Source organism: Cinclus cinclus, chromosome 24 (assembly GCF_963662255.1).
Source record: "Cinclus cinclus chromosome 24, bCinCin1.1, whole genome shotgun sequence".
NCBI classification, from domain to species: domain Eukaryota; kingdom Metazoa; phylum Chordata; class Aves; order Passeriformes; family Cinclidae; genus Cinclus; species Cinclus cinclus.
In genome coordinates, this window is record NC_085069.1 from 2,332,637 (window position 1) to 2,345,197 (window position 12,561).

A 12,561-nucleotide genomic window follows, 5' to 3' on the forward strand; every position below is an offset into this window, starting at 1 on the left:
TGCTGCCAGTGGCGGAGTGGATGGATGTGCTCGGGATGCAGTGTGGGTGGTGTGCGGGATGCGACACAGCCGTCTCCTGTCGCTGGCCGTGCCAAACGTCCTGGTGGCGCTCGTTGTGCCGGTGCCGGCAGAGGCGGGGGCTGAGGCCGGCCGGGGCGGAGCTGGCGGCGTCGGAGAGGAGGCGGCACGGCCGCAGCAGAGAGCCGGGGCTGAGGGCACAGCGATGCTCGGCCGGCGGAGCGGCGCGATGCGGCGGGGTCGGGGCGCGGGGCTGGCGGCGCTGGCCGCGGTGCTGCTCGGTGCGAGGGGGGCGGCCGAGGGGCCGCGGCCGGGCCTGGGCTTCTCCCGCACGTCCCTGGAGGCTGCCGTCCTGCCTGGCTTCTTTAGACTCGTCATCCCGCGAAACTGTTCTCCTCTTCATCCCTCCCTCTTCTCTGAGCCATAGTCTTTCAGAGATCTCAGCAATCAATTATTTGTTCAACCCTTCAGTAGCATTCCTTCTTTGTAACTCACCGTGTCAGTCCTTATGCCTTCAGACTTCTGTCTTTTTGTGCTTTCTCCCACATCCTCCCTTTCTGAAGTGACTTTCCTTAGTTGTCCTGTCGTTTAGGCATTCATCTGCCGGCGAACGATTAATGCACACTTCAGTCCCTGCCTGCCTTTAAATCCTCTAGGAACTGTTTTCTTCACCGGCTCTGTACGGTCCTGACTCTTCTTGAGTGTTTTCTTCTCTGCTGTAGGGCAATCTAGGATTTCAGGTTTGTCCTTTTTCTGTTCCCGGCAGTGGCTTCAGGCAGAGCCCAGGTACAGCAGGACCCATTCCTGGAGACCACGGAGGGCATCAGCATCAATATCAGCTGCTCTCACCCCAGCAAAGTGAGCGGCGATTACATCCACTTCTACCGTCAGCTGCCGGGCCAAAGTCCCGAATTCCTCGCACTCACTGCTAGAGGCTCCAAGGATGTGCCGGGCATTGGAGGAAAGCTTTTGGTGTCGGAGGACGGGCGTTCGAGCGCGCTGTGGCTCGGGCGGCCCCGGCGCGGGGACGCGGCCGTGTATTACTGCGCGCTGGGGCCACGGGCAGAGGAGCCGGGGCTGCGGCCGGGCACGAACCGCCGCGGGCGGGGCCGGGCGGGGCCGGGGGCACAGCTCCGCCCGCGGACAGCAGGGGGCGCTGCCGCTCCGCCCGCCGGGGCCCGGGCTCGGGGGGCGACACCGACACCGGAACCGACACCGGAACCGAAACCGGCACAAACAGTGACACCGACACCGGAACCGACACCGGAACCGACACCGGCACAAACAGTGACACCGACACCGGAACCGACACCGGAACCGACACGGGCACAAACAGTGACACCGACACCGGAACCGACACCGGAACCGACACCGGCGCAAAAATGACACCGACACCGGCACAAACAGTGACACCGGAACCGACACCGACACCGGAACCGACACTGGCACAAACAGTGACACCGACACCGGAAACGGCGCTGACATCAACATCGGAACCGACACCGGAACCGACACCGACACCGGAACCGAAAAGTGAACCGACACCGATACCAAAAACCGCCCCCACAACGGACAGTGACACCAGAAGAGGAATCGACACCGGAACCGACACTGGCCCCGACAACGATACCGAAACCGGGTCCAGAACCGACACTTACACCGCCATCGGCACCTCCAGCTCCCACTCGGAGTCACCCACCACTCTCAGCCCCTCTTCTCACTGCGGGTTTCTCGCAGCTCAGCTCCTGACAGCAGCAAGCAGCCCCGCCCGGCCTCAGCTCCATGTGCTCACTGACATGGTCTGGGGGAGGCATGGAGGGCAGTAGGGTCCTTCCCAAGACATCTCTTGCTCCTTCCGAAAGGGCTCTGTGCCTTCTGGGCAACGTGCCATCCTCTAGAATGTGTACAAAGGCCTGCGACTGTTGTCTCCAAACTACATCCATGTTCACATCCCATGCATTCCCACTCACACCACCCACCTGGGAAATGACGGCTCCACCTCTCTTAACGTGCACTCCGGGCACACACAGAACACCAGCACAGCTCAGAGACACCCATCTTGCTCACCTCCTCAGGCCTGTTCCAACATTTGCCAATGGAAATACAGCTGGGCTGAGCCTCCCACTCAGCCATCTCATTCCAGAAAGAGTGCACACATCAGGTCTCACTCAGCTCTCCTGTGTGCCCCTGGGCTGCCCACCAGGATCTTCCCTTTAGCAGGGATACCACTCAAGGTCACTCCTCAAGGCTGAGGAATCCTGACTGCATCTTATACTTGGTGTGTCAGCTGGCAAGAAGAGCACGGAAACCCTGAAATCTTAGCTAAACGATAGAAAGGATGGATGGTGCATAGAGAATTGGTTAGACTAAAAGCATTCACCAAGGCTGCGACAAAGCCAGGATGCAGCTGCACGTAAACTGCCCAAATGAGAAGCAGTTTGGATTGCAGGGGAGTCCTTTGTGAACCTCTTGACTCAGTGGCAGTCTCCGTGACAGCTTTAGCTGACCCTGGAAATAATCAAGTGGACTTTGCTCTCAAATCTAGGTAAACCAGCATCTTAGTAACTTTGTTCACTCACTACTTCACATCAATGCAATGTGTTGCTGCTTTAGCCTCGCAAGTGCGGGGTTTCATCAGAAACACCGCTCGTGACAGAACAAACAGCTTGCTTAGGTCGCACAGATACACAGACATCCACAAATCTACACCTCTAGTCCTCTCGAGCTCGTTGAGAAGCCTCAAGGCAGCCAAAGAGAGGCTGCTTGCACTGTCCATGGCCACAGCGCTGCTGCTGGGCTTGGCAGAGTCAGCTTGTGCAACTCGTGTTTCCAAGGTTTCCGTGTGGCAGGGAAAAGACCGATTGGAGTTTGCTGAGAGTGGGAGATGCCCATCCTGAGCCCACTCGCCCACACTAAAGCCCTTCCCTGCTATGTGTCTGTGCCTGAGCATTGTGGCCATGGCGTTGGGAGCAATAGGTGAAGAGTGAGGCAGTGGTGAGGAGGATTGTCGTTCATCAAGTGTCCTGGCAGCTGGAAAGAGCCCTTGGGAAAGAGGTGTGAAGAGCCGATGGGGATCCTTTAGCGTGCACCGAGTTTCACTGTGCCTGCATCTCTGTTGTGCAATTCTGCACACAGGTGCCTTCAGGGATCCCGTGCTACGGGAGGGAAGGGAAACACGTTTTTCATTCCAGCTGTGTCTGGGTGATTGTTCTGTCTGTCTGCCAGTGCTGACTCGCACACAACTCTCTGGGTTTGAAATTTCATACCTGGAGCTGAGAGACGTTTTCTTTCCCAATATGGAGAGACTCCTTATCAGCAACAGTTCATCACAAGATTTCATGACAGATCAATACTCATGAAATCCATGCAGTTGATTCCTTCAGACATAAACGGTTGTCTCAGTCTGAGACTAAGGTTCAATGCACCAAAGCTCCCGCAGGTATGCAGAAATCAAGGGGTTCCACTCTCAATGTTGGGAGTCAGTGGGAGGTCTTGATTACACTTTGGCATGTATAGTCTCTCTATAAATGATTCTGGTTTAATTCTAGCTCGATTTTTCTAGGTATTTCCATCCATGTAGTAGCCATAGAAATACTCAAGAAAAATTGGGAACATCCCAGGGATTTGAGCTGCATTTTTTACCTGCCCTTCATTTCCACAGGCCTAGAGGACATCTTTGCAGAGGGAACAATTTCCCCACAAGCTCATGTGCGTGCAAACACCTAATGCTGGGGGCTGTGCTTTCATCTCCTGCACTGCTGCATTTCATTTCCAGGTTTGGGCCATGCCCATTCCAAACAGAAGGATTCTTCTGCTAACATTGCTATGAAAGGCACCAGGATATATTGGGCAGGAACGCAGCACTGAAGGCAGAAGCCTCAGCTGCAGTGCTGGATGGATCCACAAGAGAAAGTGATGTGTCAGCCAGGGTGCCTCTGATTTTATCATTGCCAGGAAGAAGCTCCAGCCATCCCCAATGTCTCATAGTCTCATAGCCTCATAGTCTATTGTGCTGGATGCCACCTCTCAGTTTTGTGTGGCCTTCTGCCCCCAGCGCATGCCGATGTTCAGTTCTGGTTTTCTCCCCGTGGGTGTGCCTATCCTGCTGTTATTGCCCTCAGGAAATTGTGCTGGTCTATTTTGATTCAGCTCCATTCTGTGCACAACAAAAATTTTGTCCACTACTTGACTGGGAGCTCAGCCTTCCAAATAATTCTGCTGCCCTGCTGCTTCTGGCACCGTGTGTGCCCTTAGCAAAGCCACGTGCTGATATTACTGCTTACGGTGTTCCTGCCTGGCAAGCTCTTGGAGCAGCCGAGTTTGCAGCGACACGTGAGAAGCACAAATTTCTGAAAGACTCCACACTGATGTGCGCATGCCTTTCTGTATCTTAGTGCGTCCATGTGTGTTCCGTCATGGGAAAGGAATTCCCTGACCATGCCAGGGACACCGAGCACTGCTCTGGCCCTGCACAGCACAGAGCAGCAGATTCCCAGGTTCAGAAGGAGCGCGAGTGCAGCTGAGCGCTGACAGCACCTGGCCGCGAGAGATGTGTGCAGCAAGGATGTGCTCGGGATGCAGTGTGGGTGGTGTGCGGGATGCGACACAGCCGTCTCCTGTCGCTGGCCGTGCCAAAAGTCCTGGTGGCGCTCGTTGTGCCGGTGCCGGCAGAGGCGGGGGCTGAGGCCGGCCGGGGCGGAGCTGGCGGCGTCGGAGAGGAGGCGGCACGGCCGCAGCAGAGAGCCGGGGCTGAGGGCACAGCGATGCTCGGCCGGCGGAGCGGCGCGATGCGGCGGGGTCGGGGCGCGGGGCTGGCGGCGCTGGCCGCGGTGCTGCTCGGTACGAGGGGGGGCAGCCGGGGGGTTCCGGGGCAGCGGGATATGTGAGATCGGCCCAGCCCGACATTAATCTCTTACCCTCGTGTTCTCTTTCAGTTCCTATCTACCCTTTGTCCCGTTCTGTACCTTCATACGTTCTTCCCTACTTGAAGTCATTCCTTCCAACTGTGTGTTCCTTACATCACTTCTTTATGCATCCCTCCCTCCCTCCATCCATCGCTCCCTCCATCCATCCATCCGCTCCCCTCTGCCAGTGTATTTTCTCATTTCGTTCTGATTTTTCCTCAAAACACGCTCACAGATTCTTGCCCTCACACAAACATGCTCAGTGAGACAATCCCTCCCAACTTTCTTATCAGAACATACCCCGGTTCGCTCTGACCTGTCTTCCTCTCCCATCAAGTCCTGCGTGTCATTCTTTTCTAAAGAAAAGGGATTTTTCTTTTCTTCCACACAGTAGCTGTGGCCAGAGCTCAGGTACAGCAGGACCCATTCCTGGAGACCACCGAGGGTACCGGAATCAACATCAACTGCTCGCATCCCAAAATCCAGATCAATGATTATATCCACTGGTACCGTCAGCTGCCCGGCCGAGGACCCCAACCGCTTGCAGTCATTTTGAAAAATTCCAAAGAGCTGCCGGACATCGGAGGAAAGCTGTGGGTGTCGGCAGACCGGAGCTGGAGCGCGCTGTGGCTCGGGCGGCCCCGGCGCGGGGACGCGGCCGTGTATTACTGCGCGCTGGGGCCACGGGCAGAGGAGCCGGGGCTGCGGCCGGGCACGAACCGCCGCGGGCGGGGCCGGGCGGGGCCGGCAGGGGCCGCTCCTCTCCCGGCTGACGCTGCTGCGCGGCACCGGCACCGAGCCGCGTCTTGAACCCGCGGGACCCCGGCCCGGAGACACCACGGCCCCGGCACACGGCTTGGCCTTCCACGACAGCCCCCTCCGAGCACGGGGATGCTGCCCTGCAAGGAGTACAAAACGATTCTGCTGGACAGGAACATCTCATCTGCGGTCACGGCAATCTGGCAAGGTAGTTCTCAGCGTATTGGCGGCCAAAGAAACGCTCCGGAGATTTCGGCTCCTTGCTCGGTGAGGAAGGGGACCTGATCAAATAACAGGGAAAGGGCTCTCACTCCCCGTGCCTATTTGCCCTCATTTGAAATGGAGTCGCTTCTCCTCAGTTCCATCCCATCGCTGAGCCTCCCTGAAGCCTTCCTGGGAATAAATGAGCACAAAGTGTAGAAGAAGAAGTAATTAAAGAACTCCTACTGCACACACACGAGTTCACAGTATCACAAAGACACTCTGGAGCTTGCACACACCCCAAGAGTAACTCATAGCTCCGCATTTATGAAGAGGTGTGGGTGCACACACATCTCCAAAGCACACCCAAGCACTGACACTTCTCCTTCTGGCATGTCCCCACCGATGTGCAAACACACACACTCACTCCTATTCCTGCTCCCGCACCCAAGTCTTTGCACGCCCATCTACGTGAACATTCCTGTCCAGACATGTGCACGCATGAAGCACATCCCAAGACGTCTCTATTCACACACATACACGCTCCCTTCTTCCCTCCTCTGCTCACCCTGATGCTGACCGGTTTTTGCCTCCTGATGGGTCAGCATTGGGCTGCTGGTTTTGATCCTGCCCTGTTAAAACTGCCTTCAGGAAAGTGTTCAGGCCTCATTGGACATCTTACTCTCCGTTCAGCCTGCGAGTACACAAACTATGTCATGGGCTGGCCTGACTCCTTGTCCTTCCCCACAAGGCTCCAGCCCTGCTGCTCTTGGTCCCAGGTTTCCTCAGCAGCATCCATGGCTGCTTGTGTCCTTGCCTGTGCTCCTGATTTGTGTGTGCTTGTTTCCAGGCAGGGTCCACAGGAATCCATGTGGGAGCACAGATTCGTGCATGAATCCACCCCGGTGTGCAGGAGCGTGTGTCCGTGTGTGTGCGTGTGCCTGTGTGTGTGTGTCCTATTGTGTTAATGAACAAGTGAAATGCGTTGATTGCACTGGACACGCTCTCTGCTGCTCTGCCCTGAGCATCACCGAGCAGCATTTTCCCAGACTCAGAAGGAGCCCGAGTGCAGCTGACCAACGATGTAGCAGCCTGCAGGAGATTTGTCCAGGGAAGAGGCGCTGAAATGCACTCCCTGCTTCCTGGGCCCTCCTTTTCCAGCTGCTCTAAACATCATGTTCTGCTACTGCCAATTGCCGGCCCCAACAACGATGGTATGAGTCAAGCTGGGGTTTTAGCTTCATCTCTTTAAAACGTTTGCAGTGTTTCATCATGCCACTGAGTGCTCGCACAAAGACAGACACAGAGACGTACGGATACACAGACAGACAGACAGGACTCTCCAGCCTGTGCACAGCTGCTCCCCCCTCTGCTGCATCAGATTTGTTTCGCAGACACGGAGTAAGGCTGAGGTTTTATGCCCACCTCCTGTATCCTGTGAGAGTGGATTTCTTTTCAGTGCCCTGAAGGACAATTCAGGAGTCCCCACATGACAGCCAAGGGGGGATGTCAGGAAAAAGATGATGGGAGTGAAAGAAACACAAGGAACTGTCAATCTTGAGCTTCATGACACCAGCCCAACCCCTGCCATCCATCCCGACCCGCCGCTTCCGACTTTCAGAGACTGGACCGCAGCCGCACTCCCACCGCGCTCGTCTCCGCTGCGAGCCCTGCCCGGACTCGCCGAGCAGCGGCGGCTCAGGGCTCTGCCCCGGGGCGGAGCGGGGGGCGGCGGAGAGACCAGAAGAGGAGTGGACACGTGCGAGAGGAGGAGAGGAGGCGGCAGGGCCGCAGCAGAGAGCCGGGGCTGAGGGCACAGCGATGCTCGGCCGGCGGAGCGGCGCGATGCGGCGGGGTCGGGGCGCGGGGCTGGCGGCGCTGGCCGCGGTGCTGCTCGGTGCGAGGGGGGCGGCCGAGGGGTCCGGGGCAGCGGGATATGTGAGATCGGCCCAGCCCGACATTCATCTCTTACCCTCCTGTTCCTTTTCGGTTCTTTTTTAACCTCTGTCCGTTTCTGTACCCTCATGCTTTGTTCCCTCCGTGAAGTCATTGCTTCCAAATGCGCGATCTTTATTTCACGTCTATATCCATTCATCCATCCATCCGTCTGTCCGTCTACCTCAGTCAGTCTATTTTTCTTATTTCGTTCTGATTCTCTTCAAAACACCCCTTATACATTGTTGTCCTCGCAGAATTATTCTCATTGAAATAATCACTCCATACTTTATTATCACACCATAATCCCGGTGAGCTCTGGTAGTTCTTCCTATCCCATTTGCCCCTGCATGTTATTTTCTACTAAAAAGAATGAGTGTTTTTTTTTCCCCCCCTACAGTGGCCGTGTCCAGAGCTCAGGTACAGCAGGAGCCGTCACTAGAGACCACCGAGGGCACCGGAATCAACATCACCTGCTCACATCCCAAAATCCAGACTAGCGAATCGATCTACTGGTACCGTCAGCTGCCCGGCCGAGGACTCGAATTCCTCGCACTCATTGCTAGAGGCTCCAAGGATGTGCCGGACATCAGAGGAAAGCTGTGGGTGTCGGCAGACCGGAGCTGGAGCGCGCTGTGGCTCGGGCGGCCCCGGCGCGGGGACGCGGCCGTGTATTACTGCGCGCTGGGGCCACGGGCAGAGGAGCCGGGGCTGCGGCCGGGCACGAACCGCCGCGGGCGGGGCCGGGCGGGGCCGGCAGGGGCCGCTCCTCTCCCGGCTGACGCTGCTGCGCGGCACCGGCACCGAGCCGCGCCTGGAACCACAGAAATTACACAATATCTGCGAGGGAATACAATAAATCTCCTAGAACTGACGAGCGTTTCAAAGGATCAGAAAGGTCCGTCACACCTACCTTTCACCTTAAACTGCTTGGTCCCCTTTCCTGCACGATAGCAACCTGTCAAACATCCAGAAGAACAAATGTCACAATTGAGCAATGCTGCAAGTGCTAGAGGGAGAAACTCTAAAGGCTGAGTTACACATGAGGTTTCACTCCAGAGACTTGCCCTAGAGACCCCATTTCCTTAGGGGACAGGAGCCTTTCCGCATCTTCAGGAACTCAGTGGAAGGAGCAAGTTCAGCAGAGGCCGCAGTCAGGCCATGGGAAAGGCCAGACTGTCTGGTTCTCCACGACTCACATCACGTCCATTTACCTTCCCAAGAGAAAGGGAAAAGGGAAAGCGATGATCAAATCACACAATGACACCAATGTAGCAGTAGGTGATAAGGGAGAGAAGGAGGGAGCCCAGAGCTCTCCAGTTTCTAATTAAAGGGCCATTAGCAACCTGCTGTGAATTACCTCAGGCTGAACTTTGTCAGTGACAGGAATTGACATGAGGAGCTTGAGGAAAATGGAGGTTTGAGGCGGTCTTGTGGGATTAGGGAGCAGTCACCAAGGAATGCCTGTGGGGTTGTGGTGCCTCCAGCCTTGGAGTTCTCCAAAAACCCTCTCAACATGACCTGGGTGTTGTGCTCTCTATTAGGCTTTCTGAGCAGGGGCTTGGATCAAATTGCCCCAAAAGTGATCCCTTGCAAGGGAAACCATGATGTGACTCCATAATCTGAGACGTGAGGAGAGGATAAGAAGAACGACCGAGCCTTCAAAGGAGACGTGAAAGTGAGAGATTTGAATCTTCAAAGCGTTCCTTGGAGGATGGAGAGAGAAGGGAGTCAGATGTGCTGAAGACGCTGTGAATGCAGACACAGAGATGCAGCCAGGTGCAGCCAAACCAGCCAAAGGGTTGGGATGATGAGAGACGACAAGGAAGACCCAGGAAAGCACAATCGGCAGTGCTGTGGCCCTGGGGTCAGCAAGGATGGCTGCAGGTTTCTTGACTCAGCACAAATGCAGAACGCTCATCTCCCTGTACATGTCTGATCGTTTTATCTCTGCTGTGATGCCTTAAGAAGACACAACCTTAGAAAAAGGACTTAGCAGGGAAAGCTTGATCCTGCCCGTTGAACAGGAAAATCTTTGACCATCTCAGGACCCTCCACTTCTCTCGATACCTCCTTCTAAACCATGGAGCAGGGCAACACCTGCCTGAGAATGTTCCCATTACACCCATTATCATTGCCTGCATCATTTGTTCACATCGTTCTAAATAGTTTCGTGCGACCAACCCGTTTCAGAGGAAACCAAAATAACCTGTATGTGATCACTCATTAGTGGATATGAGGAAAGAAGAAAACCACGCTGGGAGTGAGGGACCTGGGAGAGAGGCATTTGTCCCAGGCCGCTGAAGAAGGGCAGGGGGAGAAGGGGCAGAGACACGGGAGTCCCCTGTTCCCAGAGGAAACTGCCATGAGCCCAGGCGGGTGAGAAATCTCAGCGGGGAAGAAGCCCCTGAGCTCGCAAATGCCCAGCACGGGGTGTGCAGCAGAGCTGGCGATTGCAGCCGGGGAGGTGAGGACTGCAGTGCGAGCTGAGCGGGAACAGCCCCTTGCCATGGCTGAGGCCCCAGAGGCACGGAATGCTCCGAATGCCAGCGGCTGAGCGAGCCACGGGGGCTGCTGCTGGACGAGCGAGAAAGCCAGCAGGAGCATTTCAGGCACGGCAAGGACAGCCCATCGCTCTGCCCGCTCCCGCTGCTGCTTCCTTCGCTCCCGCCCACAGTCGATTCCGGCAGCTCTCTTATCTCGGGGCTGCCACGTCCTCTCCGACTCTTCCTCACTCAGCGAACACGCAGCTTGCTCTCGCCATGCACCTCGCACATCTCATCCTCAGCGTCTTCCTGGCACAACTCCTGGGTAAGTCCTGCCTTCTCCCCAAGGCACTCCTCTCATTCTTCTTCTTCTTCTTTCCCCAAGAAACTCCCCAAAGCCCATTTAGGGACGTGTTGGGAAATGTCAGTGACTAGAGTGAAAATGCTGAGAAAAATCTCTTCCTCTTTGCGGTTTTCTGAGTGTTTCCTCAAGGAACACATGGATTTTGAACGGAAGAGAGTGAAACCTCCGACCACTTCTCTATCGTTTCTCTGGCCTTCAATCCATCTTTCTCTACCTCTCTCTTCTCATCCTCCTGCTGACACCTCAGAAGGTCTAAGCAGTCTCTATTATCCTGCATTGTTCCCATTTATATGTAAATTCTCAGATCCTATCAAACCTGCCCAAGGCACCTCACAGTTCTCATTTCACTGACATTAACAGGGTGTCCTTTTGTGCCTCCAGGCTGATACTGCTCTGCCACGGCTTCCAGGGTTCTCTGGGCTGGCAGCACAACCAGGGCTCCCTCTTTCCAAGCTCAGCTTTGTATTCTACTCAAGAATCGAGGAGCTCTCAGAGGTGACAGGGAGGGGGAAGCAGGATGAAACTTTCTGCTGTGCCTCATTGGGATCCTCAGTCTGCTTGAGCACACAAAATTCAGGTTGTTCCCAGGTCGTCTGAGCAGTCAAGTAGGAGAAGGGCCACTGAGCAGCTCTTCTCAGGATCCTGACAGCTCTGAAGCCTTGACCAAAGTAATTCTCGCCTGTTTGTCCGCCCATCTCAGGACTTCCCTGCATGACAGAGGGTTTACTGCTCGAGGGATTTGCACCCAATTTCCTTTTCCTGCCTGTAGTCCTTCCCTGTGCACCTGCTGACATTGCCTTTCTTCCAGGCACCATGGGGCAGATCACGGTCACCCAGGAAGATGGACAAGTCATGGTGAAACAGGGACACACATTCCACACCACCTGCAAATACCAGAGCAGTAATTTTGGCGGACTATTCTGGTACCAGCTGCGGAAAGGCCAAGCCCCCCAGCTGCTCTCCTATCAAGCAGGGACTGGCCCCAGGCACATCGGCCGTATCAGCACGCACCTGAACACCACGGGGAAATACAGTGTCCTGAAGGTGGAGGAAGTGGAGGGCTCTGACAGTGCCCTGTACCTCTGTGCTGTGCGAGACACCCTGGTGCAGGGAGCTTCCTCGGCTGTGCAACAACCCAGGGGAGGGAGGGAGGGGAGGTGTCATGAGGGGCAGAGACTGGGGAAGAGACACACCTCCACCCAAGTGTTCACCACAAGTTGCATCCCATGTTTGAACAATGGTCTCATAATTTTTCCACCATCCATCCAGACATTTCCCTTGGGAAAGTATTGTAATCTATTTTGACTCATTTCCACATCGTTCAATCTCGAATTTAAGAAAAATATGCCCTGTCCATGGCTGGCACCTTGTCCTTGCACACTCCAGCCCTGCTGATTTTGGCCCCCCATGTTCTCAGCAGAGCCTATGTCTGGTTCTGTGCTCCTGCCCTGTGTGCTCTTGCAGCAGCCCCGTTTGCATGGACACACGTGAAGCACAAATTGGTGGATGGCTCCACACTGCTGTGCACGAGCCTGTGTCAGTCCGTGTGTGTCCCTCATCAGGAGGGAATTCCCTGCCGATGCCAGGGACACCGAGCACTGCTCTGGCCCTGCACAGCACAGAGCAGCAGCTTGCCAGGCTCAGAAGGAGCCCGAGTGCAGCTGAGCGCTGACGGCAGCTGCTCGCTGCAGATGTGTGCAGGGAAGAGGTGCTGAAATGCAGCCCCTGTGTCCCGAGGCCTCCCTTTCGTGCTATTGCAAAGCTCCCGCTCCGCTGATGCAGATGTCAGCCCCAGCAAGGGCTGTTTCGGTCCGGCTTGGATGCTCACTTGAAGTGAGGACCAACAACACGGGCGGGGGCTCAGCAGGGCTGGCAGCTCCCGTGGCCTGGGCCC

General features: G+C 55.8%; 2 protein-coding genes and 2 gene segments (V, D, J or C); all 4 read left to right on the plus strand.

Annotated features, from left to right (window-relative positions):
• Positions 1–247: 247 nt before the first annotated feature.
• On the plus strand, positions 248–1,844 carry LOC134053440 (immunoglobulin iota chain-like). The gene is made up of 3 exons (XM_062508463.1): positions 248–299; positions 785–1,148; positions 1,595–1,844. The coding sequence occupies exons 1-3, from the start codon at positions 248–250 to the stop codon at positions 1,842–1,844; spliced, it is 666 nt and encodes a 221-aa protein (XP_062364447.1).
• A 2,961-nt stretch (positions 1,845–4,805) lies between these two features.
• On the plus strand, positions 4,806–5,732 carry LOC134053441 (T cell receptor alpha variable 4-like). The segment is given in 2 exon segments: positions 4,806–4,857; positions 5,314–5,732. Coding segments are annotated over 2 exon segments (471 nt in total).
• A 1,995-nt stretch (positions 5,733–7,727) lies between these two features.
• LOC134053442 (immunoglobulin heavy variable 5-51-like) lies at positions 7,728–9,856 on the plus strand. The segment is given in 3 exon segments: positions 7,728–7,779; positions 8,218–8,715; positions 9,786–9,856. Coding segments are annotated over 3 exon segments (621 nt in total).
• Positions 9,857–10,188: 332 nt separating this feature from the next.
• On the plus strand, positions 10,189–12,339 carry LOC134053443 (uncharacterized). Its single transcript, XM_062508464.1, has 3 exons — positions 10,189–10,628; positions 11,476–11,824; positions 12,132–12,339. Exons 1-3 carry the CDS (start codon positions 10,352–10,354, stop codon positions 12,337–12,339), a joined length of 834 nt encoding a protein of 277 aa, XP_062364448.1. The 5' UTR covers positions 10,189–10,351.
• Positions 12,340–12,561: the final 222 nt, after the last annotated feature.

Bases quoted from the DNA above. Each gene is read 5' to 3' on its own strand.
- LOC134053443 (XM_062508464.1), top strand. From the start codon at position 10,352: ATGCTCCGAATGCCAGCGGCTGAGCGAGCCACGGGGGCTGCTGCTGGA. The intron at 10,629-11,475 runs GTAAGTCCTGCC...CCTTTCTTCCAG, and splicing joins CTTCCTGGCACAACTCCTGG to GCACCATGGGGCAGATCACG. The intron at 11,825-12,131 runs GTGTCATGAGGG...GTGCTCTTGCAG, and splicing joins AGGGGAGGGAGGGAGGGGAG to CAGCCCCGTTTGCATGGACA.
- LOC134053440 (XM_062508463.1), top strand. From the start codon at position 248: ATGCGGCGGGGTCGGGGCGCGGGGCTGGCGGCGCTGGCCGCGGTGCTG. The intron at 300-784 runs GTGCGAGGGGGG...TGTTCCCGGCAG, and splicing joins GCTGGCCGCGGTGCTGCTCG to TGGCTTCAGGCAGAGCCCAG. The intron at 1,149-1,594 runs GCTCCGCCCGCG...CACAACGGACAG, and splicing joins CGGGCGGGGCCGGGGGCACA to TGACACCAGAAGAGGAATCG.